Raw genomic sequence first — 27,423 nt, 5'->3', positions numbered from 1 at the left:
ATACCTCCCTGTCATCTTCCAAGCTGTAGCAAGTCACATGGTACTACAACCAACCCTGTGTCCCATGCTGGTAGCCCTTAGCCCTGGCTGGTTTGCAGGTATCAGTAACATTCCTGAGGTGTGTATTGGCATCTAGAGCTTCAGTGTCTCCTTGCTACTAAGCATAGCCATTGGCTGAGCATTCCTTGTCCATTGCTCAGCCACAGACAGAGAATTTTCCAGCATCCATACAGAGTACGTGTTTATAAATCCACATACAGATATTATACAAGTACATGAATAGCATACACAGAATCAGTAGAACACAAGCTTTCATGTGACACTTCACATGGTCCCCTTTGTATACACTTTGGGGCAAATATCTCCCCATGGGTGCAGCAGTGATCTGGCTGCTCCCCTTAAAATCCAGTAATGTGACAGGAAGTGCTAATGGTTCTTAATAGTCTCTTGTAACTATTTGTTGTCTCTCTTTTCTTTAAGGTGCTACTAGATCAGTGTTACACGGGTGTGCTGCGAGGCAGTCAGAGGTGTGCCGCGGAGAACAACAGAATTAAAAATGGCCACCCTTAAAAGGGGCAGGCAACTTCCCATTCCCCCTATGAATAACTTCCCCCGGCTGTGTTTTTTTTTGCTCAACCAAAACTCCTCGGTGTTCCTTTAAAAAAAAATTATTGTTTGGTGTTCTTTGGTCTTAAAAAGTTTAAGAAACAATGACTAGACTACTTGATTTTTTAAGTTTTTCCTGTTACAGACTAACTGGGCTATCCCTCTGAATACTTAGTAAAACTTGCTCTAGCAGCAAAAACTTGGGTTCCTTTGCTCTTAGAAAGCTGAAAGCCCTGAGACAGACTGACTAACTGAACTGGATGCTGAGGGCATGGCTAATTGCAGTTACACATAAATAGCTGGCCCCACTAGCTAACTTGGGCTCCTGAGCTTCAGATTGAGAGAGAATTTAATTGTACAGCTTGGGTTAGCTCTGGGACCAATCCACCCTGCAGGGTCCTAGCCCTCAGGTTCCAGCCCATTCCTGAGCATCTATCCCACAATTACATAGCCCCGGAGCCCAAATCAGCTGGCACAGGCCAGATGAGGGCTTTTAACTGTAGAGTAGACATTTTCTTCAGTCACTTAGGGTATGTCTACACAGCAACATTATTTCAAAATGACTAGCACTATTTCAAAATAACTTAGTCCGTGTCTACACAGCAGGCAGTTATTTCAAAATAATGTTGAAATACTGTCAAGCTGGAGGACTTCTTACTCCGACTCCTGTAACCTTCATTGTACGAGGAGTAAGGGAAGTCGGAGGAAGCGTGCTCTAATTCGAAGTAAGTGTAGTGTAGATGCTCCCAGTTTCAAAATAAGCTATTTTGAAATAAACTACACAATTCAAGGAGCTCAATTTGCGTAGCTTATTTTGAGTTAAGCTCTGCTGTGTAGACACACCCTTAAGGTGTCTGCTTAGCCTAGGATTGCCAGATGTCCAGTTTTGAAACAGACAGTCCAGTATTTGAGCTTTCTGTTCGGGAAACAAATTGAGAAAATATAAATGAGAAAATATAAACGTCCAGTATTTTCTAAATAAGCTGTAATGTAGATTGTGACGTAATGTCAAGTGTGTCCGGTATTTTTGCTGAAACCATCTGGCAACCCTTGCTTAGCCCACAACCAGACCCGAAACTGAGAAGCAACAAATTGATAGGAAGTGACTCAGGAGGATGCATAATCTGGAGTAGTTTAGCAACTGGGCTAGCCACTTTGAGAGATCCTTTGGGGCTTTGTACTAACCTGGTGGAGTGGGTGTGTGTGGGTCCCCCTTACATTGCCTCCCCACCATTCCAGCACCCTTGTATGTAGTGATAAGCTCTGAATGTGACTATCCAAACTTTAGCAGCTTTGTAGTGACTTCAGTAGTCTTCTTTCATGCTTCAAATGCGAAACCTGCCAACATTTGCAATCTAACAATCGGAATATAGTTGGAAAGAAAAAAGCAGGCATTGAGTGAGCTTTCCATTTGGCCTATTGCATAAACAAAGTGCACTGATTATAAACTAACTAGTGTTTTAATTGCCTTTTAGTGGTGAACTTTTTTGCCACCCAATATTTTATAACCGTCTCAGTCAAAATATATTAGTGTCGTAAGCTTGACTGCTTATAATATTTAATTTGGCATCATTGCTAAATGGTGGCTAAACAGTAAACCACAGGATACATATGTCTGGACACGTCTACACAGCAGGGCTAAACTCGAAATAAGCTACACAACTTGAGCTATGCTTATTGCAGTTATTTCGAAATAGAGAACACTGCCCCAACTTCCCTTACTCCTCATACAGTGAGGGTTACAGGAGTCAGAGTAAGAAGCCCGTTCAAATTTATTTAGAAATAATGGGCTTGCTGTGTAGATGTGCACTATATTATTTTGGAATAATTGATGGCATTCTGAAATAACGCTGCTGTGCAGACATAGTCTCTGTGATTTAGCTAGCAGGATATTTTGTCATAAAGGTATTCTCTGTATCTCTTCAAACCAATCAACCGAGGGAATAGTTGGACTTTTTCAATGAGCTATAATCCATTCTAGCAGCTAGATGCAAATATATTTGACAGTCTCTAGGGCTAATTTAGTTGTTTTACATTCTGCCCTCTAAAGAGAGCCTGTAGTCTTGTAACATTTATTGAAATTTTAGTTTTTTCCAGGATAAATATACAGTGATACCATTTCCCACAACAACTTTTGTCTTGAGGTAACTAAGAGAAATTTTGCCTTGGAACTCACCTTTTTCTTCTTCCAACACCTCTATTCTCAGTTTTTGCAGGTATTTGGGAATTCTACATCACCTCTGTATAGTACTTAAACTCACATATACAAACATTACACAGCAAAGTGATTTATACAGGAGCTTTTATACAGCAGGGCATGAGCCCAATGGAGAGTTAGTAAGGTGCAGATTCATTAGCAGGTACAATTTACAGAGAATAATTAGTATAAGCATGCACATGCACCCACCATGCCAACACTGCCTGTCCAGTACTCACCAGCTTCTCGATTTGCATTGTGACCTGCTGGCTTGGGAGGTGGGACAGGGGGCTGCTTAGCAGGAGCCTTGACTTTTTTTTTAACATGAGGTGCTTCATTATTCTTATGGCTGGTGGCAGCAGCAGTAACATTTTTTGGCGGTATCGATGCTTTTTTAGGTTTAGGCTTAGACTTAGGCGGTGGTGGAGCATGGGATGCTGGTTTTTCAGGACAGTTAACAGTGCTCTCTATAAAGAAAGTGAAGAGAAGCCGACTGACACAGACACACACCATTTAAATCCAATGACAAGCCAGACAATGCTACTTAACTTTTTGTGAATCAGAAGAGAGTAGTTCTTCTCTTGCTTAATGTACTACCTCAGTGAAATGTTACACTAGGTCTCAACTGAAGAGCATTTTATGGAGGATGGGGCACTTAACTTGCTTCTCTCTATTTTAATCTAGCCCAAACGTTTTCCAAGTTCCAGACTTGACTTGCAGTAACACTAACTGGTCTACTAACTGTAGTTGGAGTCAATGTTAGAAACTGGGCGCTCCAATCTCCCCTTTTCCAAACACATTCCTTCTAGTTCTTTTCCCATCCGGTGCAAGCAGCAGACTATATAGTCCTGTATTAAATGTGTGACCATTCTGTAATCTGGGACATCTTAATCACAGATTTAGTGCATTACCAGATCTAGCAATGGCTGGAAATATCAGCTACAGCAGCTCAGTCTCTTGTGTCACACCATGTTTGCTCAAAATTGGAACTTTATTTGGGAAATTTTATTTTAACCCATCATTCTAGCCCAGCGCTTGTTCAGTCTCAGGGTAACCTTTCTGACCTTTTTGAAAAACACTTCATATAACAGTAAGAGTGCACAAAATCACAAATGTATTACTTGCCTGTTAGTGACAAGTACAATGTTTGGGTAAAATATAGGAGCAAAATACATAGTTAAAGTATTTCTAAGAATAGCTATCTTTGGCACTGTAGCTATTTTTGGCAATCAGTGTACCAGCTAATACAATTAAGATCATATTAAAACTACACTCTCTTTACGTCAAATGGCCATTCCTTGATCTATATTCCCTGCCTTTTACCCTTTCAGTTATTACACCTGTATCAATTCCAAAAGATAAGCAGCATTTTTTCACTATAAAGATTAGCAGGTGAAAGAGAAATAATGTGTTAGACAACAATTACACTGCTTTATCCTAGGATCGGGGATAAAGGTTTACAACCAATGCTATAGTCTAGCAATGATGAAGTTGAACCTAGTATGTTTATCATTACACACAGCATACAAACATATCTGTTCTCACATGTTGTGGGAATGAAGACAAATAGTTCATTCCTCTTCATTTACTGAGTTATCTAGCACACTCAGTTTCTACTAACTGTTGATTTTGTCATTCTTTATCTGCAGCCTAAGTTTACAGCATTATGGACTTGGCTGTTCTTGCTAATACTTTTGATACAATATTATGACAATTTTTATAATTATTAAACTGAGAGCTACTTCTGCTCACCAGCCACTTGAACTATCGCTCTGCTTTCCTGCTGAATCTTATTCCTAAATCAGATACACTTGGGGAGAAGTGTTATTAAACACTCCTTTTCTCTTTTATAGGACATGTTCTGTGCATATCTATCTAGTCATTGCAGCACCTGAGCATCTGTCTCAAAACTCTCCCCAGTTTCCCTTCCTGATGATGACTTCTGCTTTGAGGCAGTGGAAGAAGATATCAGGACAGCTGTGGAAGACATATGAAGAAGGTACCTATTTTTAAAAGGCAAGAGTACGACAGTGGCTACGTAACCTGCCAGTGGGAGAGAAAAATCAGATGAGAGATTTCAATTCTATGGCTGATTCAGTGAAGCTCACAACAGGACACTTTCATGAGCTACTTTTCATCACAGCCTATTCTCACCCAACCTATCATCTCTTATAGACATGCTTGGGAGGAGCGCCCCATAAAAATCTGTACAACAACCTCATTATCCTCCATCAAACTCTCCTTTGCTCTCATGCCTACAAAAAATTTGACAACAGTGAAGTTGTTGGTAGGCTGACACTACTGCCTGTCTTGTTGACCAGTATTGTCTCTTTTGGTTCCTTGCACTCTGTTGTCTGTTGGTATCCATCTGTCATCTCCTGTCTTATATTCTGGAGGGTACAGACCATCTTTTTGTTCTGTGTTTGTACACTGCTTAGCACAATAGGGTCCTGGTCTGGGATTGGGGCTTCTAGGCACTACAATAATAAAAATAATACAGCCTGGCTTTCCCACAACCCGACTCTTGAATCACATGAAAGGCTGGGACTGTCTGAGGCCTGTAACTGGGTCAGGATACAACTGTGTTGTAACTGACTCCCCCCTTGTGATTCTACTTGTATATGGGCCCTTAATCTGCATGATTATTCATTCTTTGGCATCTCAGCTGAGTGTGACAACAGCAATAGCCATCAGGGCCAACTCTAGTTATCCGTTTATCCATAGCCATTTCCACAGTATATCAGCTGTGAGGTGCAGTTTTCTGATTTGGACATCTGTCCACTAGGAACTGTACTCAGATGATGAACTCATTTTATAAAATTACCAGAAACAGCCATCAGGTGGGAGTAACTTTTAGTCACTATCACCTTGTACCAGATTTGGACAGTGACCAATCACTTGGCCCAATAAAATGCATCTATCAAACTCCCTTTTAGAAACAAACAAAAGGACAGCAAACATTATGGCCTCATTCAAAGCTTCAATCAATACTGTATTTATGCACCCACAACAAGACCTATAGAAAGCTCAGTGTCTGCATAGACATCTACATGATGTCCAAGTTTACAAACAAGCAGCTCTCACTGTGACAGCGTAGCCAGATTTCAAAAAGACATGATGAGACCCAAATGTGCTGAGCAATTCTGAAAAGTTATTCATTTTGTGACCTAAATGGTAGCTGAGTTATTTTTAAACTGGAACCCCAGTGGTGGATGTTGAACCTTTCTGAAAATCCATCACAACATTCTCTCATACTATCTAGTAGTATTATTTCTGATGCTAGAATAGTATCACAAAGAAATAGCAACACAGCAGGCTCAGGAGGATAGAACAGGTAGAGCAGCAACTCAGGCATCTAATCCATGTCAACAGCAAAGTCATACTCTCCAGGAAAAGAAATGTAACTCAGCGGGTGATGCTAGGAAAAACATGTTTTGCAAACAGCACATGGTTGCCGCAGGTTATTGCAAAAATGAAACTGCTATGAGAAGAGACTTTTCACTTTTGCTGTATGTGTACCTAGCATTGACATGGTTAACCAAGAACATGGGGGTAGCCACTTGTGCAGCTCCAATTCTTTGTCACCACTTGTATCAGCAACACAGTGTGCAAGAGAACTTGTGAAATGGAATTTGTAGGAGTCTTTGGGTCAGGGGAAAGAGGCCAGTTTACATATGCCTCTCAGTGGAATAACAGCCTGCAGAGTGTAATTCTGCAGGGAGTAATTTATGAACGAGAATGGAGCTGAGAGGCTCAACGTGACTCAGGCATTTCAGGTCTGGAGTCCTCTCAGTGGTAGACAAGCCCTGCAGAAGTCTTTTGGGTGAGGGGGGAAAGATGTGTTTGATATGCTGAATGTGTGTTATATAGTTATTTTAAGAAACCAAAGCCCGTAAGAAAACAGAACTGAAAATCTGTGGCTGGAGAGTGTTCTTTTGTGCATGGCCAGAGAGTTAGCCCACTGGCTTATATGTTCATTTAAGGATCAGAGCCAATGTTTCCAACCAGGAGAAAAATAAGATTAAGTTAAAGGGAGATATGGGATGAGTGGACAAACAGAGGGAGAAAGAAGTCACAATGAGTTAAAATTCAGGGCCTTTTTTGGAGCTTGGCATAGAATTCTTCATTGGAAAAGAGACCCATAGATGTAAAATCCAGCTGGAAATCAACATGCAAGTTTCCTGCAGAGGAGGACATCCACAAGAACACACAGCATTGTTCAGCTAATCTACTGTAAATGCTCAGGAACATTTCAGAAGCTTGTGTTCAGTCTCACAGCATCCAGGACGGAGCCCTGGCTTCCCACATTACTATCGTTTTTCAGAGCACTAACAATCATAGCTGGCTACCAGTGCTATCAGTCAGTAAAATTAAACTTCTCAGCTTCCATTCCCATTAATATCTTGCTCCTGGGTATTCAGCCAAATATTTCCTCAAGTCCTAGATAACCATGAAGCATGAAATTAACTATCTGGAATAAAAATGGATTGAATCAGTTTTGTAAACTAAACCAAACTCTATGCTTAAGGTTCTAAAATAAGCCAGTAAGCTAGAGACAGAGAAAGAGGAGCAATCCTGCCATGGCCTCAGAGACATTATGCTGTGCAGTGCACTTTTGCTTAATTCATTTTACTTTGTATGTTTCAGTCTATTGTTTGCCTGCCATTTCCCTAACTCTACATAAAAAATGGTTTTTCTCCTTTAATCCCTAACATATTACATGTGTAAGGACTCTGTCTCTGGGGTGCTTGGGGAAGGGAGGAGACAATCATCCTTAGGAATTACAATTCTGGCACTTTTCTACAACAAGTGCAGCCCATGCTCTCCCTAGTGCTTGGGACAGTTCATAGGAGAGGGAAGGGGAATGCACAAATCTGGCTACACCTTTCTTCCACACTGTTGCCCAATCTGGAGCCAGACTGGCAACCCCACTGCCTGGCACTTGCATAGCTCCAGCACCCAATCACATCTACCTCTGTGTGGGTGAACTGGATGGAGCAGGGACATACTCAGAAGCTCCCTATTCCCTCTCCTCCACTCTAGTGTACCTGTACAGGATGGCTAGAATTTAGCTCTTCATTTTCTGTGAAAAGTGTGGGGCAATTCTCCTTTCAAAAAAAATTGGAGTTCACAGAGTAAATAAATGATACAGGTTTCTCACCTGAAAAGGCTCGATAATCAATTTACATGTTGTATGTAAAAACTCTCAGCAGTTCCTCAATATGCTTACGGAAGAGAGGTACTTCCTTTTAAACATGCCACTTGGATGAATGACATCACATCATTGTTTCAAATAGCAGCAGTTACATTATTAAGCTGCCAAAGGGATTTTTTTCATCAAATGTTAGAAGCATCTGTAAACTGACAAGCAACAGATGGGTGTATAGTTTATAGAATTGTTTGGCAGCACATAGGACACTTAGAAGGTTATTTTTCATGCCCTTTTGCTTAATTCATTTTATTTTGTATGTTTCAGTCTATTGTTTGCCTGCCATTTCCCTAACTTTACATAAAAAATGGTTTTTCTCCTTTAATCCCTAACATATTACATGTTCCATTAGTGCTGCCAACTCTTGTAATTTTACTGAGAGTTTTGTGATATTTGTTTTTTCCTTTAAAGTCCCTGATCCTGGAGTCATGTGAGAAGCTCACTTTTCAATTTTTTAAAAGTTCTTAGCCCTCCCAGTTGTAAGCAAAAGCTTGAACACATAAACTCTAAAGGCTCAAAATCCAGAGGCACATTTTTTTAATCTAAAAATTTTTTTAAAGCACTTTGGTCTGCCAGTATTGATTACTGCAGCATGTCACAGTATGAAATGAAAGGAATTAATCATGCCTGGCCTGATTTTGCTCAGTAAGTCGGAAGAGTATGCACTTCTTGCAGGATCAGGCCTCTAATATTTCCACTATTGTACTAGACAAATTCAAAGTGCTTTATATCTCCTATGTAATATTACTAAAACTTTATTGAAGCTAGAAAATCAAAACCCCATACTTCTTGTTTTTATCACCTCCCTTCCCAAAGCATTTCAATTTCTCAGAGGAATTGGAGAGAAGAGGTATCATAATTACTTGTTCCTCTTTTCTCAGACAACTTGGGTAGGAAGGCTTTGGAGTGGCTCTCTACAAAGCTATCACAGTAGGTATAAAAGGTAAGAGAAGGTAATAAATATATTCAAACTTTGAACCTTCTAGTTTAATAACTCAAAATCCTGCAGGACCAGCCATGTAGGATCCAAACACAATTAAAATAAAAGGTTATTTTCCTCTTAAATGTTTCAAAAAAGATCCCTGAGTAGGAAAAGATTAAATAATAACTGACAAAATCTTTAGCCCCAAAGTCAACCTGAACTTTTTTTGGTGAATTTACCTTTCCCGTTATTTTTTTCTCTACTGAATCTAAGAATTCCTAGTCCTGGCTGGGACCAGAAATTGGATGTGCCAAAATACCATAAGACAAGTTGGTTTTGTTTATCTGGCTCAACCAAAGGCAGCAAAGTACTGGAAATCTTACATGAAATCCAATTCTCAGATTTCCAGCCACATTTTGCTGTTCCAAAAGGTTTGCATAGTTCGGAGAAGGATACAAATTCTGGGGTGACTAGCTGAACTGACACACTCAACCTTCTGAGGTTCACTTCTTGCTAGAAAAGACTACCAGAATATTTTGGAAAGGCTATTAAATCAAACAACCCAGAAATAAAGAGATCCTGCATGCTGGTACTTTCCAGGGAACTCCAGTAAATGGTCTGTAATTCAAGAATAATTTTCACTGTCAATGAAATAGCAGTGTGCATTACCAAAGATGTTAGAAAATAAACACTTATGGAAGTTATGGGACAAATCCTGTGATCCTTACTCGGTGTTTACTCTTCCTTATTCCATCAAACTGCTACTGAATCAAAGGATGATTGAAGACATTATAAATAAACTGATTTCAGGATTTGGCCAAATATTATTTAGCATGTATATGTTGCCTTCCACAAAGCATCTTATAGACACTGTGTACAATTTTCAAAAGATTGTAAGGGTATGTCTACACTAGCCCCCTAGTTCGAACTAGGGAGGCTAATGTAGGCATTTGAAGTTGCAAATGAAGCCCAGGATTTAAATATCCCGGATTTTATTTGCATCTTCCTGTCCAGGCGCCATTTTTAAATCCCCCATGTCTGAACTAACTGCCTGCGGCTACACGCAACAGTCAAATGTTAACTCGAACTAAGTGGACTTAGTTCGAGTTAACGTTTGACTGCCGCGTGTAGCCGCGGGCAGTTAGTTCGGACTAGGGGGATTTAAAAATGGCGCCCGGACGGGAAGATGCAAATAAAGCCCAGAATATTTAAATCCCGGGCTTCATTTGCAACTTCGAATGCCTACATTAGTCTCCCTAGTTTGAACTAGGGGGCTAGTGTAGACATACTCTAAGTGACTTAGAAGCCTGAGGATACATCTAAACAGCAGTGTTATTTCATAGTCTGCATCTACACCACCAGCAGTTATTTTGACATAATGTCAAAATAATGCTGAGCTGGAGGACTTCTTACGCCGACTGCTGTAACCCTCATTCTACAAGGAGTAAAGGAAGTTGGAGGAAGTCCAAGCTCTAACTTGGACTTCCTGCTGTGTAGACAGTGCCAAAAGTTGAAATAAGCTATTTCGACTTAAGATACGCAATTGACATAGCTCAAATTGCGTAACTTATGTAGGCTTTAAGCCCTGCTGTGTAGACGTGCCCTACATTCAGTTTTCAAAGTGATTAGACCAGTGATGGGCAACTAAGACTACTGAGTGGGCTGCATGAGTGGCCATCCTTCATCTCAGTGCGCTGCATGACCAGTTATGGGCAACTTGCAGTCTGCAGCCCACTGGGATTCCATCTGCGGCCCATGTATTGCCTCTCTGCCCCCATCCCTCACATGCCTCTTTTGCACTGGGGCACTGGAGCCTGCACTTCCTACTCCTCTCCCTCCCTCCCAGCACTTTCAGAGCACCACAAATCTGCTGATTCATGCTCTGTCCCTGCACCCCCCCCTCCCTTACAGAGCTTGAACAGCTGGGAACAGTTGATTTGTGGCATTCCAGCTCTGGGAGAGAGGGGCGGGAGTACAGGCTGGAGGAGCAGAGGGCACAGACAAGCAGCACTTCGAAGGTGAAATTGTCGCTTCTTTCCAGCCACCAGCTGCGCGACTCTTCCTCGGCCCTCTGGTCCATGCTCACCACCACCGGGTGAGCAGGGGCTGAGTGCATCCCACATGTGGGAGATAGGAGCTTTGCTCGGTTTGCTAGAGCCCATACGAAACACTCAGCTGCATAGGGCACCATGAAATTTTGGGAATCTTGGTGCCCCAGATGTTGTAGTGTACCACGCAGCAGCATGTTTTGCATATTGGCAGGGAAAGCCATGAGGGACATTAATTTGAGGACTTGTTTGAACCTCCACTTGGACGTACTCGTGCTTCCTTAGAAAGGTTTTAGACTTTTTTATGACTTGACCAAAAGGCAAAGCCAAGAATCCCTTGAGGGAGAGTTAAACAGTGGCAGGTTTGAGGAAAAAGCCTTGTACAGTGTTCCAGAGACAAAGACGCTGTGCAATGCCGTGACCAGCAATGAAGGGGTACTCATGCGGTGAGGATGCACTATTCCACTGAATGTTATTATCCCAATTTCTCAGGAGAATCTGAAATAGAGACTTGCCTAAAGCCAGAAATGGAGTCAGCACTTGTGTTAGAGATTAGAAATCAGACCCTCTTGGCTCCCACCTCTGTGCTCAGACCACTCTCCCTTTTATGATTCAAAGGTTTGTGAAGGATTTGTTTGTTTACCTTTATCTTCTTTTTTTCCTTCCGCAGCTGGTGCTTTGGCTAATACGGAGCCATTGTTTTCTGTGGTCTTTATTACATTTTCTTCCTGTATGGTTTCTTCACTGATAGTTATGGTGTGCCCATTTGAGGTTTCAAAATTTACTGTTACATCACCATCTAAAATGAAGATGAAAAAACTGTTATTCAATTTTACAGCTTGCTCAAAAGCTAGCTCTCCATTTGTTGTCAACTCAGTAATTTTTCAGGTTTTAAGTTTCCACGAAAGAAAATTACAATTTCACATTCATTTATTTTATGTATAAAACATTCTGATTAAGTTGTAGTCTAAGGGTATGTCTACACTACAGAGAAGATCGAAACTGCTGCTGTCGATCTTCCAGGGTTCAAATTAGCGGGTCTAGTTAAGACAGCTAATTTCAACTCATAGACTTTAAGGTCAGAAGGGACCATATGATCATCTAGTCTGACCCCCTGCACAATGCAGGCCACAGAATCTCACCCACCCCCTCCTAGAATAATCCTCTCACCTATATCTTAGATATTGAAGCCTTCAAATACTTTGAAGACCCCAAAATGCAGAGAATCCTCCAGCTGTGATTTGTACCCCCATGCTACAGAAGAAGGCGAAAAACCTCCAGGGCCCTCTGAGAAGGGCACTCTGGTTGATGCCGGTAGTCCTGCTTCCATGAGGAGTAAGGGTATGTCTACACTACCCCGCTAGTTCGAACTAGCGGTGGTAATGTAGTCATCCGCAGTTGCAAATGAAGCCCGGGATTTGAATTTCCCGGGCTTCATTTGCATGAAGCCGGCCGGCGCCATTTTTAAATGCCGGCTAGTTCGGACTCCGTGCCGCGCGGCTACACGCGGCACGGACTAGCTAGTTCGGATTAGACTTCTAATCCGAACTAGCTGTACACCTAATCTGAACTAGAAGCCTAATCCGAACTAGCTAGTCCGTGCTGCATGTAGCCGCGGGCTAGTGTAGACATACCCTAAGGGAAGTCAAAGGAAGAGTGTTTTCCCTTCGATTTTCTGCAGTGAAGACAGTGCCAAAGTCGACTTAAGGTATTTCAACTTCAGCCATGCAATTAACTTAGCTGAAATTGTGTATCTTAATTCAACCTTGTCCCATAGCATAGACATACTATTACAGAGTTACTTAGGGTATGTTATAAAGCTCCCTGTTCAATGAGTTTGCAACTTCCAGATCGCGTAACAAGTAACATGGATTACCATTCAACTTCCAGCCCTTCAAACTGAACAAGTCATGCATCATACAAGTAATAAAGATTATGCAGCCCAAATTTTGCCCCAGCTTTTACAACAGATTATATTTACTTATTCATATTTAACTATGGTCTCCTCAATCCACTTATGACACTTCCCTTAATGAACACCCGCTCTCTCCACTGCATCTTGCTCCTCACTCTTTGCCTCCAAATATTTGGAGGATGTTATCTACTTATATTAGCTCAATGCCCTTTTTTCTCCAATTCTGTCCTTGACTAACTACAATCTGATTTCCATTTCTCCACTTCACTGTGCTTAATAAGATCAGTAATGTTCTTCCAGGTCATTCTCTATTACTTTTTTTTCCCTCAGGTGTCTGCTGCCTTTCTCCTCCAACTGAATTCTCTCTCCCTGCTAAAACTCTATTACTCTATTTCAGATCTCTTCTTTTCCAGTAGGCTGTTCACGTATTGCCTTTACTTGTCCTCTTTGGCCTCACCACTTCTCCCCTCACTCTTCTTTAATCCATACAAAATGCTGCCACCAAAATTATTTCCCTCACTTACTGCTGCTATCATGCTGTTTTCCTTCATCTTCTACATCTGGTCCAGATTTCTTACCATCAAGACCTTGCAATGCCTTTAACCTGTCTACATCTCTGTGTTCATCCCTTCCTCCTCCCCATCCTGCTTAACAATTCCCTTTCTTCCAACTTTCACTCTCTTCCTGTCTTTGTGTGCCTTCTTTCTCAGAGCATCAGGCTTTAACCTCATCTTCTTTTCAATGGTTCTTTAAAACCTATGTGTTTATTACATGGAAAGCCTGCCTTAAACAGAAAAACATTATTTCTCCTTCCTACCATTTTTTTTCTTTGTACTGACCAAACCTGAATGAGAATTTAATGTGTATTGCAACAGAATATCAAGTACTTGGGGAGAGGGGGGAGAATAGACAGGGGAGGTTAAAGACATAACTGCCTATGTATGACCATTTTAGCTCATTTATTTTAAATCTGGTTCTAATCAAAGATAGAGATTAAAACATTACTTTAACTGCCCTTTCCCACCAAAATACAATTTACAGACACCAATCAACAGATAGCACCACAAAAGAAATATATTTAAAACAAAAAACAGTTTGACAGATAAGTAAACTGATGCTCAGAGCAGTGAAGTTCCTGGCCTTAAGCCACAGAACAAGATGGTGGCAAAGACGAGTTTAAAACCCAGCTGTTCTGAGTGTCATGATCTGATACACAAATGCTGAAATGGTGTTAGAGACATGCCCCAGCACTAGCAATTGTAAAAATAACCCCGTTTTAAATATTGATGTATATGAAGCTGCAGGGAGTATAAATATTACCCTATTCCTGACTTCACACCTAACATTCACTATACTGATTTTTCAGATCAGTCAGAGAAAAACATTTTTAGTGGAATAATTCTGTTCATAGAAATATTATCAGAAACAGTCCTCTAAAACTTTTATATTCCACTTTGGTTTTCAGTCAGTTCCTTGTTCTGTTATCCTGACAAAATCTTTTTAGTCTTCATGATTCATTTTAGGAGATGGGAAAAGCATTGCAGATACTAAAATTGTATTAGACTCAGATTTTATTACATCTAGATTTGTATTTATTAAATGAAGAACAGTACAAAACACCACCATTGTGAACAGCAAAACCACAGCTTTTTAAAGACAGATGTGCACACTGCTGAAAAACTTCAGGTATAATTGGACTTAAGTACTTTACACATGCTTTATATAATACATCTTGCTGTGTTTACCATTTACTAAATCTGGTTTTGTTTTTAAACCACAAGAATTTTCCTCAAAGTTCATTATGCTTCTGCTATTGGAGTGTAGCGTGTGAGAGATCCTACACCTGCTACCGCTCAATATTTGAAATGTCAGCTGTTGAGTTGCTTGCTTTGGTTTACACTTGTGGCGCACTCAGAGCATTTCTACTCTGCAATTAGACACATGTGTCTGGCCTGTGTCAGCTGATTTTGGGGCTGGCAGGGCTCAGGCTAAGAGGCTGTTTAATTGCCCTGTAGACATTTGGACTTGGGCAGAAGTCTGAGCTGTGGGACCCTCCTACCTCAAAGAGTCTCAGAACCCCTGCTCTAGCCTGAGCCCTAATTCTTATACCACCATTAAACAACTTCTTAAGCTTAGTCAGCTAACGTGGGCCAGCCATGAGTTTTTAACTGCAGTGCAGACATACCTCAACTGGTAAGTGGCAGGGCCCCAATGCCTTTAGTTTTCTCATTGATAATCACCACGTCATCTTTCATATGTTGGGAAGAATAGCTTAACTCAAAATATCCTATGAGTCACCGATTCCAAAAAATACCAATAAATACTTAGCACTTTTCATCTGCAGAGCTAAATCTGCTTTGCAAAAGTACTAAGCATTATCCCAGTTTTATAGATAACAAGGGGGTGGTGCCCCCTGCTCGCTATTCTTGCCAACACCCCAGTCTCTGGGAGTAAGCAGCCCTAGCATCCCCCTGACCACCAGGCAGCCCTGGCCACCCCCCTCTCCCTCTCTGGCCATGGGCAAAGGCTGTGCCAGCCCCAGCTCTCCCTCCCCCCATCTTGCAATCTGTACTTCAATTTGATCCCCCTACCTCCATTCCTGCATTCACCATCCTTCCTACCCCTGGCCCACCCCACTCTTCCTATCCTGACCCCGCCTCCTTTCTCCATTCTTGCACCCCATCCTTCCCTGACCCCTCTCCACCCCCACGTCTCCATTCCAATATCCCCCTCAATCCCACCATCCCTCCTTACTGCACTGCCCATCCCCACATACACCCTATCCCCCTTCCTCCCTCCCTACACACACCCTGCCCCCTCCCATGAATTCATTGAGTTGCGTGACCCTCCCCGCAGGAGCACCATTGGGCCGGGCAGCAAAGCCCACCCCCAGCCCAGCCTTTCCACACAGGCCTGTTGAGGCAGCTTTGCCCTGTGGTGAGCCCACGGAATCCAGAGCATAGAGCAGCTGCTCCAGAGAGCTGGGGAAGCTGCCGGGGTGCAGGACCTGTCCCGCTCGCGGTGGGCCCAGGAGAGTGCAGCCCCCAAGCACAGTGGCCAAGCCAGGCTCCATAGCACCAAGCCACACAGCAGGTGTGTAGGCTGGTCAGGCTGGGGCTGGGAACCAGAGGCAGGCAGATGCTGGTCCACAGGGTGTGCGGGGATGGAGCCACCGCCCCCACCCACATTTCTCGGCGTGGCCACATAGTCAGGGTTCCTGGGGATGCAGAATGATGTGATGAGGTCACTATGTCATCCCGCAGGAAAAGTTCTTTTTATCTCTATAGATATAAAGAAAGGTTAAATACCTAGACTTTAGTAAGGCATTTGATACGGTCTCGCATGATATTCTTATTGATAAACTAGGCAAATATAATTTAGATAGGGCCACGATAAGGTGGGTGCATAATTGGCTGGATAACCGTAGTCAGAGAGTTGTTGTTAACGGTTCTAAATCCTGCTGGAAAGGGATAACAAGTGGAGTTCCTCAAGGGTCTGTTTTGGGACCCGTACTGTTCAATATCTTCATCAATGATGTAGATATTGGGATAGAGAGTACTCTTATTAAGTTTGCAGATGATACCAAACTGGGTGGGGTTGCGACTTCTTTGGAGGATAGGGACATAATTCAAAATGACCTTAGCAAGTTAGAGAAATGGTCAGAGGTAAACAGGATGAGGTTTAATAAAGAGAAATGCAAAGTGATCCACTTAGGAAGGAACAATCAGTTCCATACATACAAGATGGGAAGCGACTGTCTAGGAAGGAGCATGGCGGAAAGGCATCTAGGGGTCATAGTGGACCACAAGTTGAATATGAGTCAACAGTGTGATGCTGTTGCAAAAAAAGCAAATATGATTCTAGGTTGTATCAACAGGTGTGTTGTAAGCAAAACTCGTGAAGTCATTCTGCCGCTCTACTCTGCACTAGTTAGGCCTCAGCTGGAGTACTGTGTCCAGTTCTGGGCGCCACATTTCAAGAAAGATGTGGAGAAATTGGAAAGGGTACAGAGAAGAGCGACAAGAATGATTAAAGGTCTAGAGAACATGACCTATGAAGCCAGGCTTCATGAACTGGGCTTGTTTAGTTTGGAAAAAAGAAGATTAAGGGGGGACATGATAGCGGTTTTCAAATATCTAAAAGGGTGTCACAAGGAGGAAGGCGAAAATTTGTTCCTCTTGGTTTCTGAGGACAGGACAAGGAGTAATGGGCTTAAAGTGCAGCAGGGGAGGTTTAGATTGGACATTAGGAAAAAATTCCTAACTGTCAGGGTGGTCAAATATTGGAATAAATTGCCAAGGGAGGTGGTGGAATCTCCCTCTCTGGAGATATTTAAGAACAGGTTAGATAGACATCTGTCAGGGATGGTGTAGACAGAGCTTGATCCTGCCTTGAGGGCGGGGGGCTGGACTCGATGACCTCTCGAGGTCCCTTCCAGTCCTATTATTCTATGATTCTATGAACTTGTCTAAGAACACACAGCAAATCAACAGCAAAACCAGGAACAAATTGCAGGTCTCCAGACTCCAGGTCTGATGCCCTAGCCATCTGGTCAAACTGCCTCTTCCACTTGCTGCCAGTGTTTTACCAAATCTGCCTTTTTTTAAGCTAGCTAGCTGATATTCCTATGTTTTGGAACAACGTGATAATAATAATAATAATGTCATGCCTAAAAGTTTATTATCTATATTCTAGGTTAGTTGTCATCACCTTGCTCAGGCATTTCCTTCAGAACTCCCTTCCGTATCAACTCCTCTCTGCTTTGTCTTGTTGAAATCTTCCTTTCCAACACTTAGAAAAAGAGAAAGCACAGGTAAGAATACATCCATTCTGATGCTGAATGTAAAATAAATAAATAATAATAATAAAAAACCCAACACTTTGCACACTCCTTGATTTTGCTGAAAGTGAGGGTTATGTTTTCAGATCTCACATTCTAGAAATATTCTTTATTAGTCAGACAGTAGCCAATATCCTCAGCAATAATGCTGCTTAGCATAACATGAGTGGTGCCCGAACTGAATGGGGAAAACAACTTTAAAATAAATGAATATGACATGTTTTAAACAGGAAGAAAACAATAATTTGGGCTTCCTGTCACAACAAAAAATGCAGAGTCATGTTTTAGGTTGGGAAAAATATCATGATACACATTTTAATTACGTGTATTAGTCATTAAAAATAAATAGCTTTGTAATAATATAAAAACATATAAAGATAGCAACATGCCCACAAACAAAACACCCTGCCCAAATAGAGTGTAGAACAGGGCTACTCAACTTTGGAAGCCCCAGGGCCACAATGATACAACTCATGCCGAGGGCCGCAACTTAAATATAGTTACATATACATGCAAACATATACACAAATATATGCAAATAGCTTCTTTCACACTGACGGGCATGAAATCAAAGATTAAGCCAAGACTACACAACACGCAGACCCCATTTAAGTGAGTTCTGCTAGTATTAATAAAATGCAATATTTACCCGATTTCCAGCCATATGACAGCACTTTTCATGAACAATGACAGTCCAGGAATATAACCACTAAAACACATATAAATAGATGACCATTCTATTGACTACTTTTTTATTTTGGCTCTCACATGCAGGTCACGTGTTGAGCCCCACATAAAATCCAAACTGCACTGCAGGCTGCAAACAAATGGGCTGTGGGCTGCACGTGGGCTGCGTGTTGAGTAGCCCTGGTGTAGGATAAAAACTGATGGAGCTATCTTGGTTAGCAGCAGACAGCGTAGTGTGAAAAAGACCATGAGTGAAATTTAGCGCTTAACTTATAAGCTTAAATTTCATTTTTAAACATGCCAGGCACTTATGGTCAGATTTTCAAAGGTATTTAAATGCCTAAAGAAGCAGATAGCATCTGCTAGAATTTTCAAAAGCACCTAGGTACCTGCTAAGATTGAAATTAATGACTTAGGTGCCTGGGCACTTTTGAAAAACCCATTTTAGATATCTACCTGCATATTTAGGTGCCCAAATACCTTTGAAAAATCTGATCCTTAGGAGCCTAGATCTTACTGAAATTCTATAGGACTTAGGCTCCTACATGCCTAAGTCACTTTAGAAAATAGGACTTAAGTTCTTTTAGAATTCACAAAAATCATGGCAGTGACTAGCTAATGCCCAGTTCTTGCAAAGAGATGTATGTTGGTGGACACTTATGCCTCTGCAGAGTACCATGAAAGTCAATGGGACATGACAAAGAAGCAAAAGTCCTCCTGCCCATACTGTAGAAGGATTGGGATCTTAATAATAATAGTAAGAAGGTTTATTTATGATGACAGTACTACACTGAATGTATCATTGTACTCCAGTATCCTGGAAAATCCCCGCAGTGTAGATGTACCATTAGTTCTTACCATTTATGCTTACTGCTTCATTTTTGCATTATACCTGTCAATATCAATATCATTATCTGTTGATAGGCCTTATCCAATCTCCTTTGAACGCAACATCATTCTTTCCTTGGACTTCAATAGGCACTGGATTTGATCTATAAACTGGTTTTACTCATAATTATGTTTTTCCAATGCAACTGAGTAACATGGTAATTAATATTTTTAACTGAAAAATAAAAGGAACCAATAAACACTTCATTTCATATTAGGATGCAACTCTTTATATTTTCAAATCATTGTGTTACCATTATGTAAGTTTCGTCACACCCTTTAGATATAATTATCCCCATTTTATGGACTAGGAAGTTCACACAGAAAAAGTGTTAGGTCTTGATCCTTCATTATTCCTAGTATTAGCTGATATAATGTAATTTCTTTAAAGTAATTTTAAAAGCACTGTTACCTCAGCATGATAATTTTTTCAATGTATTTGATTCTTGAAAAGCATATTAGAAATCATGTTAATATTTTGTTCCTATGGACAAAAAAGGTTGCACACAAATATATCAGGCCAGCATTCTGTACTCTTGTGTAAGAGGTATATTGTGTCTACCTAAGATACCTTAATGTGTTGAGATGCCAACCTCTATTAAGGTCAAATCTTAATAATAATTTATGGAATATTATAGATATGAGATTGTATGTTACATTACATTTCACAATGCAATATTTTCAAAAAGTAAATGCACTTATACTTAACACAATAATTACATTTTAAAAAACGGTGTTAGAAATGACAGAACTAAGCTTGTTTGTGTCTTAATGTAGCCCTCTTTTGCATATGCATTAAGACAAAGTCTTTAATTACACAATCACATACTATGTTTTCCATAGGATCTCTACCTCATTTGCTGCACAGGATGGATAATGCTTGCTGAACACTGATGGTCAAGCTTTCTTTTTCTTCTAATCCCTACTATTCAGTGTGTGGTCCCCCAGGCCTTGTTTACACCACACCATTCAAACACTACTCTGATAAGTATAAATTTCCTCATGGGCATTTTTATGGTGATCTCACCACAGAATCTGAGCACTTCAGAAATATAAATGAAGTAACCTGCACAACACCCCAGTGAGATAGGTTGACATTATAATCCCCCTCTGTAAAATGAGGGAGAAGAAGGCCAAAACTGTCACAAGACTCCACTGATTTTGAGAGATACTTTTGAATGTAACTTCCTAAGTTTAAATATGCAAAGTGAAAAAAACGAGAAGTTCTGTCATCTGGGACCATATTGACAACCACATAGTTCATCAGTAGAGTCAGAACCTTTAGATTCCTTGCATAGACTTCTGCCATTTGGGTTAAGGGAGTACTGACAGAGGTATCAGACTGATGTCTATGTGGCCCAACCTCCAGTCTAGAGACAGGATGGGATGCATTTTCCCACTGGGTTTCGCTATTTGCTGGTAGCAAACAAATGTCATGACAAAAAATCTCCTAGGTTCAGGTCCAGACTGTAGAAGGGGAGCATGGTCTAATGATTACAAAGCATTTTGACCTCTCTCTAGCGCCTGTCTCTGTGCCCCAGCTCCTACCCTATCTCCTATCCTAGCTTTTGGCTCTGTCCCTGCCCTTTGCATGTACCATCACCCTAGTCCTGTCCTGTCCCCTCTTCTATTCAACTAGCTCCTATTCCCCTCTACCTTTCCCCTCTCCCCCTCTATTCCCATCCACCTGCTTCAGTCTTTCCATTCTGGGTCCCTGCCCCTGTATGCCCTGCTTCTATCTTCCCTTATGCAATTTTCCTCCCCTCACATGCTCCTGCTCCCTGCTCCTCCTGCTGCCAGACTCCCAACTGCTGGGACTCTCTGGTCCAGGAAGATCCATGATCCTGCCAGACCAAAGATGTTGTCGGACCAGAGAGTCCCAGTTTAGAAAGGACTGACCTGTGTAACTAAATCAGTACAGTTTGCTTGTCTAACTGACCTTGTTGATAATGTTCATGTAAGTCTAATGAGAACTGCCTTAGATGTCAGATTTTTCTAGTTGCCTTTTACATGATGTCATCATGATCCTTGTGATTTTACAGAAATGCAAACTCAGTTTGGAGCTCTAGTAAACCAGACAGCATTGTTCCTAATACCCGTGTTATGAAGTGCAACCAATACTGTAAGCACAATGTGCTTGCTTGCTAAAAAATGCTAATGTGATACAAAAAAACTCAGTTCCAAGAGACCCTTCTCCAATAAGCTCAAAAATCGTAGAGTGAAATTCTGGCCATGCTGAAGTCAGTGGTTAAACTCCTACTGACTTCAAAGAGGCCTGAGCTTCATCCTTAGATCAGAAAGGTTGGGTTGATGATTACTTGGTCTGTTCATTCCCTCTGGGGCACCTGGGCTTGGCCACTGGTGGAAGACAAGATAGTAGGCTACATGGACCATTTGTGTGAATATAGCATATTTTGTGTAAGTCTAATCCTGCACCCCCATTCACCCCAATAAACCCTATTTGTGCAAGGGATTCCACTGACTATTGTATTTTTTGTATTATCCCAATTCAACATAGGACTTACTTTTCATGGAAAGGTGAAGAATCAACTCTATTTATTGTAGAAAGCACGCTTCGTGCCATTCAATAACCATAAGCCTCAAGAACTTTTACTTTGTTTTGGTCTTTCCGAGATGAGCCCAGCTGATTCTGATTTAGTTTTGAGTTTTTCTCTAGGCTTAATCCTGATCTAATCAAGCTAAAATGGTTTCTGGCCCCAATTCCGTATACTCTTACCATGGGGCTTTGAAGTGGCAGTTGCCTCATGCCAAGATATAAAATGCTGCCTTCTTTTCCTTTACAACAAATAGAAACAGAGGGAAAGCTTGAGTTGATGCCATTCACTGTTTGTTTTTACGTTATTTTAAAAGCTCTTTATACAGAAAGTGCACAACTGGGTTCACAGTGAATGGATTTTTATGAGACACACCATGGAAAATATGTTGCTAAAGGGAAAAATTCCAACCATCATTCCCACATCAGTACAAATATTTCCATATCTACTCCATCTTAAAATATTTGTGCCATATGTTATGTAGATTTTTCAGCTCTTAACACAATGCAATTACATGAAAAAAAAAAAAAAAGCTGTATGGTACAGCCTGGTCAAACTCTAACAAGGCCTTATTTCAAAAGGTCTGATCCAAAGCCCAGTGAAGTCAGATGAAAGACTCTCTGGCATGTTGTTTTCTTAGTGACAAAAAAGGTCACATACTTACCAGGATACTCTATTTGTTAGGACTTTAAGGGTGTGTCTCCACAACAAAGTTATTTTGGAATAACAGCTGTTCTTTCGAAATAACCATCCAAGCGTCTACACAGCAATTCCGTCATTTTGAAATAATTTTGAAATAACGGACAGCTTATTCCAACTTCTGTAAACTGCATTCTACAAAGAATAATGCCTATTCCAAAATAGCTATTTCGAAATAAGGCATGTGTAGGTGCTCCCCTTCTGCTATTTCGAAATAGCCCCTAAGTTATGCCTCCTGGAGCTCTAAATCGAGTTAGCATGTCTACATTAGGGAAGCCTCGGACTAATTTTAAGGCTTACCTGCAGTTTAGACGTGCTATTTCAAAATAAGCTATTTCAGAATAGCTATTCTGGAATAGCTTATTCCGAAATAGCTGTGAAGTGTAGACGTAGCCTAAGAGAACAAGCTAAAAACAGGACTGCTAACAATCTTAGGCCAGGTACTATCTTCACAATTGTAAAATACGTCTACCTCGTCTCTGTCCAAAACACAGGTAAAATCTCCCCTCCCAGCTGTTTGGGGAAAAGACCCTTCTGCCCTGATCCTGTGATGTGCCTGGTCCTTTTCCATCATAGACCAAAGGTAATGTCTTTCAGCTTCATTAATTAGTGAGGCAACAAGAGCCACCTGCTAAGCAAATGCCACTTTTTCTGCTTGTCCTGGGAATTTTCCTTCAATAGGCATAAGGATGAATTTTGTATCTCTGGGAAGCAGCTTGTGATGGGATTCATTCAGGCCACATGGAGTTTTACTTCAAACCCCACCTTTGTTGAAAAGTACTATTGTTGAAAAGTACTTTGTTGAAAATTTAACATAATGCTATAAAAATGGTTCAACATATTTGAAGAATTTAAAATGCATTCCTATAGATCTTTTGTCTGAGTACATCTCAACAATGGACTCCATATCAGATAAGGATATTTCTTTACTGCAGAGTTATCTTCGGTGATTGGTCCGGGGGCCTGAGCACTGGATCTTATTTTGTATGCAAATGTTGGGAGAATAACAGCATCATTTTCTCCTTCATTCAATTCAACTCGTTTCTTGATATGTTTTGTGTTATGAAAATATATTTTCAGACAGTAGCACATCTAGAAGATTGTATAATATATATTTAAAGATGTACTCTATTTGATAATTTAGTGCTGCATTCTGCACCCCTTACTCAGAAAATCTGTAACAAAATCTAATGAGAGTTTGCTTGAATATAGTCAATAAGATAAGGCCATTAGGTGATCTATATTTGCCACCTTATATTTATAGACTTATTGACATTCTATTCATATTATAAACTATTTTATTCATGTAGAATGAGGTAGTGTATTTCCGTTAGACTTTCTTACTTAAAATTAAATATTTCAGGGCAGATTTTCCAAAGTTCATAAATACCATTTTTTCGTGAATCTTAACTTAACACACAAGGAACAGTGCTGTACACATGCAGTATTGCAAAACCCAAGCATTCGAAAATCATGAGTCAGATTCCGAAAATCATGGAGTGTATTAAATACATTTTTTTTGAATGGCACTTTTTACTTTATTGAGCCTTTCAGATTCATTTTTTCAAGCTTTTCTCAGCAACTTAAAAAAAAACTAGTAACTTAAAAAAAAATTGAAAGTGAAAGTTAAGATTATCAGATAATAACATGACACCAGGTGCTTGGGCTTAGCAACTTTAAATATTGTGAAAATTGGAAACAATGCACGTGATCCCTAATTTGTGCAGTTGTTCTTTACAAATAAATATACACATTTATGTACTAATAAAAAAAAATCTGTCATAGCTGTGCAAGTCCCTTCAAGTAAATAGAATTTCATAGTCATAACATCAATGTAATAGAGTGGAGAAGAATCAGGCCATTAGTCTTTAATTAGGATAGAATATATATGTACTTGCTAGGAAAAATAAAAACAATTAGCCAGTCTACTAAGTATTTAATCAAATTTTACAAGTTGTTTAAAATATGAACTCCATTCTCTACAATAAGAGAGTTTTTTCCTCTGTTGAATATGAGAGGCACTGAAATATTATAAGCTGTATAACTAAACACTATAGAAAAACCTTAGCTTTTAGAATTATTTTGGGTAAACATTCAGCTGAAAAATGGCCTGAATACTGTACACTAGCATGAATTGCATATTGTAAGGGCTTGTAGTAGGAAGTCTTAGCCAAGTACCAAATCAAGATAAAAAAGTAAGTGTTAACTCTTGACCCATTTCTTAAAAATTCTATGTACCTTAAAGTCCTTTTGGAAGTGGAGGAAATTTAGTACAGGAGATGCTTACTGAGATGCACTATTTGGTTGTGGCTAATAAAGTCAAGTATAGAAATGCCAACATTGTCATGGAGGGAAAGGGATTTATATTCATGTAGGTACCAGAACCTAACTTCCTTCAGTATCAACCTATGTCTGTCATTCCCTGCTAGAGGGATCTTTGCATTAGCATTGCCTTGTTCATGTCTTTAATTTCCACAGCTCATAAGAAGGCATAAAAAGTTTATAAAATGGGTTTCATGATAACAATGATCCAGTTGACAAAGCTCTCCAAAAAGAGCTCTCATATCCATGTAATTATCTGCTAACATACAGTATATCCACAGTTTATACTCCTTCATTATCAACCACATTGTATCACTGCCACTTTTTCAATGTAAAATCTCATAACCTGTATGTGTGAGTTCTTCACACAGAATAGAGTTCTGTACTGTAAAAGTTAAAAAATTGAAATCATGAAGAGTCAAAAAAAAAAAAATTAAACCTAATGGCTGTGTCTAGACTGGCATGATTTTCCCCAAATGCTTTTAACGGAAAAGTTTTCCATTAAAAGCATTTGCGGAAAAAAGCGTCTAGATTGGCACGGACGCTTTTCTGCAAAAGCACTTTTGGCGGAAAAGCGTCCGTGCCAATCTAGACGTGCTTTTCCGCAAAAAAGCCCCGATCACCATTTTCGCGATCGGGGCTTTTTTGCGCAAAACAAATCTGAGCTGTCTACACTGGCCCTTTTGCGCAAAAGCTTTGCGCAAAAGGGACTTTTGCCCAAATGGGAGCAGCAGAGTATTTCTGCAAGAAGCACTGATTTAGTCAGTGTTCTTGCGGAAATTCAAGCGGCCAGTATAGGCAGCTGGCAAGTTTTTCCGCAAATGCGGAAGAACTTGCCAGTCTAGACACAGCCATCTATAATACTGTTTTAGTCTCTCAGGGCATGTCTACACTACCCCGCTAGTTTGAACTAGCAGGGGTAATGTAGTTATCCGCAGTTGCAAATGAAGCCCGGGATTTGAATTTCCCGGGCTTCATTTGCATGAAGCTGGCCGGCGCCATTTTGTAATTAGGTGTACAGCTAATTCGGATTAGAAGCTTAATCCGAACTAGCTAGTCCATGCCGCGTGTAGCCGCGCGGCACGGGGTCCGAACTAGCCGGCATTTAAAAATGGCGCCGGCCGGCTTCATGCAAATGAAGCCCAGGAAATTCAAATCCCAGGCTTCATTTGCAACTGCGGATGACTACATTACCCCCGCTAGTTCGAACTAGCGGGGTAGTGTAGACATACCCTCAGAGTATAAAGTTAAAAGCAGATTTGGTTTGGCTCAATATGTAGCATTTAATCAATAAACAGGAACAAAGCAGACCATAAAATGTAGGGATAATAAATAACAACAAACACAACAATAACAATAACAATAATAAATCCAATTAATTTTATAGCACTCCATACATTTAATTCCTGAACCATTCTGTAAAATGCAGCAAACTGTGTATTTTCTCTTTGCTCCTTGACAGAAAGAACTGAAGAAGGTGACAGAATAAAAATGCTGGTGATTGAAAATGTTGATCTTGACTTCTAATCAGCAAATTTGCTAATTTTTTCCCATCAGCAAAATAGGAATAATAACACTTATCTATCTTGCATAGAGTTGTGAAAATTGATATTCCATTCTTGCAGAAGTGTTTTGAGATTCATGGAAAGACATTAATATAGAATACAAAAATGTGATTTAATTTTACAGATTAATTGACAGTATGAATTTATGAAAAATATATGCTGAAGTACAGAGAAATTATTATTTGAGGGAGGGAATAGAGCCTCTAACACTCCACGTGTTGTTAAGTTTTGAGGGTTTGAGGACCCTGTCTAGGTACAACTTATGAACTGAGACTGCTTTTATGAACTATATGTATAACTTGAATCCACAATGTGTATTCAATCAGCTGTTTGCTGATGAGGACTGGTGGTCACATATAACAGGTTCTATCTGAAAGCAGCAACAGAACAAACTCTAGATACAGACTCACTAACTGGTGGGGGAATATTTTACCTGTCCACACCAAATTTCTCTGAGGTAAAGTAGCTAGTGTAATGTTCAGCAATAAACATATACTTTCTATATCAAAAGAATATGAAGTGGTAAAAAACAATTTCTGTTTATTTAGAAAAGTTCTTAGTGACAGAATTGACGATAGTATTTGAATTAGGTTATTCCTCACCTGGTACGAATCAGTGAAGGTATGCAAAATATTGGGCCTAAAACTCTTTACAATGTACAATGTCTCTTTAGCATCTAATAAACTTGAGCACCTTTTGAAGGCTTACCATCATCTAATGGTCACTTCTGGCCTTAAAAATCAAGCAATCTATGAAAGCAATGCTTACAGTTAACAAATGACCATACACATACCTGCAGATGTTTCTTTGAATTTGTCACTAGCCTTCTTCTTCCGCCATTTCCAAGGTTTAAAGATTTTGCCGATGGTAGAGAGTTTGCCTTTTCTTTTGAAAGGAGGGGTTTGGGATCCTGGGGTTGGCCCATCAGAATTTGCAATTGAAGCCTTGTCCAATCCATCAACTATATAAA

At 40.3% G+C, this 27,423-nt stretch overlaps 1 protein-coding gene and 1 long non-coding RNA gene across 6 annotated transcripts in view; one reads left to right on the top strand and one right to left on the bottom strand.

The window, feature by feature from the left end:
* PHACTR2 (phosphatase and actin regulator 2) overlaps positions 1–27,423 on the bottom strand; it is a 198,182-nt gene that overhangs the window by 34,603 nt on the left and 136,156 nt on the right. For 2 of the 5 annotated variants that reach the window (XM_075924328.1, XM_006139329.4), the window contains exons 2-5: positions 27,247–27,414; positions 17,608–17,688; positions 11,626–11,781; positions 3,043–3,270 (exon numbers count right to left, since the gene is read on the bottom strand). In XM_075924328.1, the coding sequence (XP_075780443.1) occupies positions 3,043–3,270; positions 11,626–11,781; positions 17,608–17,688; positions 27,247–27,414 (633 nt within the window). Of the gene's footprint in view, positions 1–3,042; positions 3,271–11,625; positions 11,782–17,607; positions 17,689–19,316; positions 19,488–22,049; positions 22,109–27,246; positions 27,415–27,423 lie in introns of those variants that run through there. The other 3 variants (XM_075924331.1, XM_075924332.1, XM_075924329.1) reach the window with 3 other exon arrangements.
* The window catches only part of LOC112544074 (uncharacterized), a 95,263-nt gene that overhangs the window by 60,227 nt on the left and 7,613 nt on the right, over positions 1–27,423 (top strand). Inside the window, exons 2-3 of the long non-coding RNA XR_003087394.2 lie at positions 17,593–17,710; positions 23,061–23,149. This is a non-coding gene — a long non-coding RNA (uncharacterized LOC112544074). The remainder of the gene's footprint in view (positions 1–17,592; positions 17,711–23,060; positions 23,150–27,423) is intronic.

Source organism: Pelodiscus sinensis, chromosome 3, assembly GCF_049634645.1.
Source record: "Pelodiscus sinensis isolate JC-2024 chromosome 3, ASM4963464v1, whole genome shotgun sequence".
NCBI lineage: Eukaryota > Metazoa > Chordata > Testudines > Trionychidae > Pelodiscus > Pelodiscus sinensis.
Note: the sequence above shows the minus strand (reverse complement) of the source record. Positions and strands in the feature narration are given on the sequence as shown.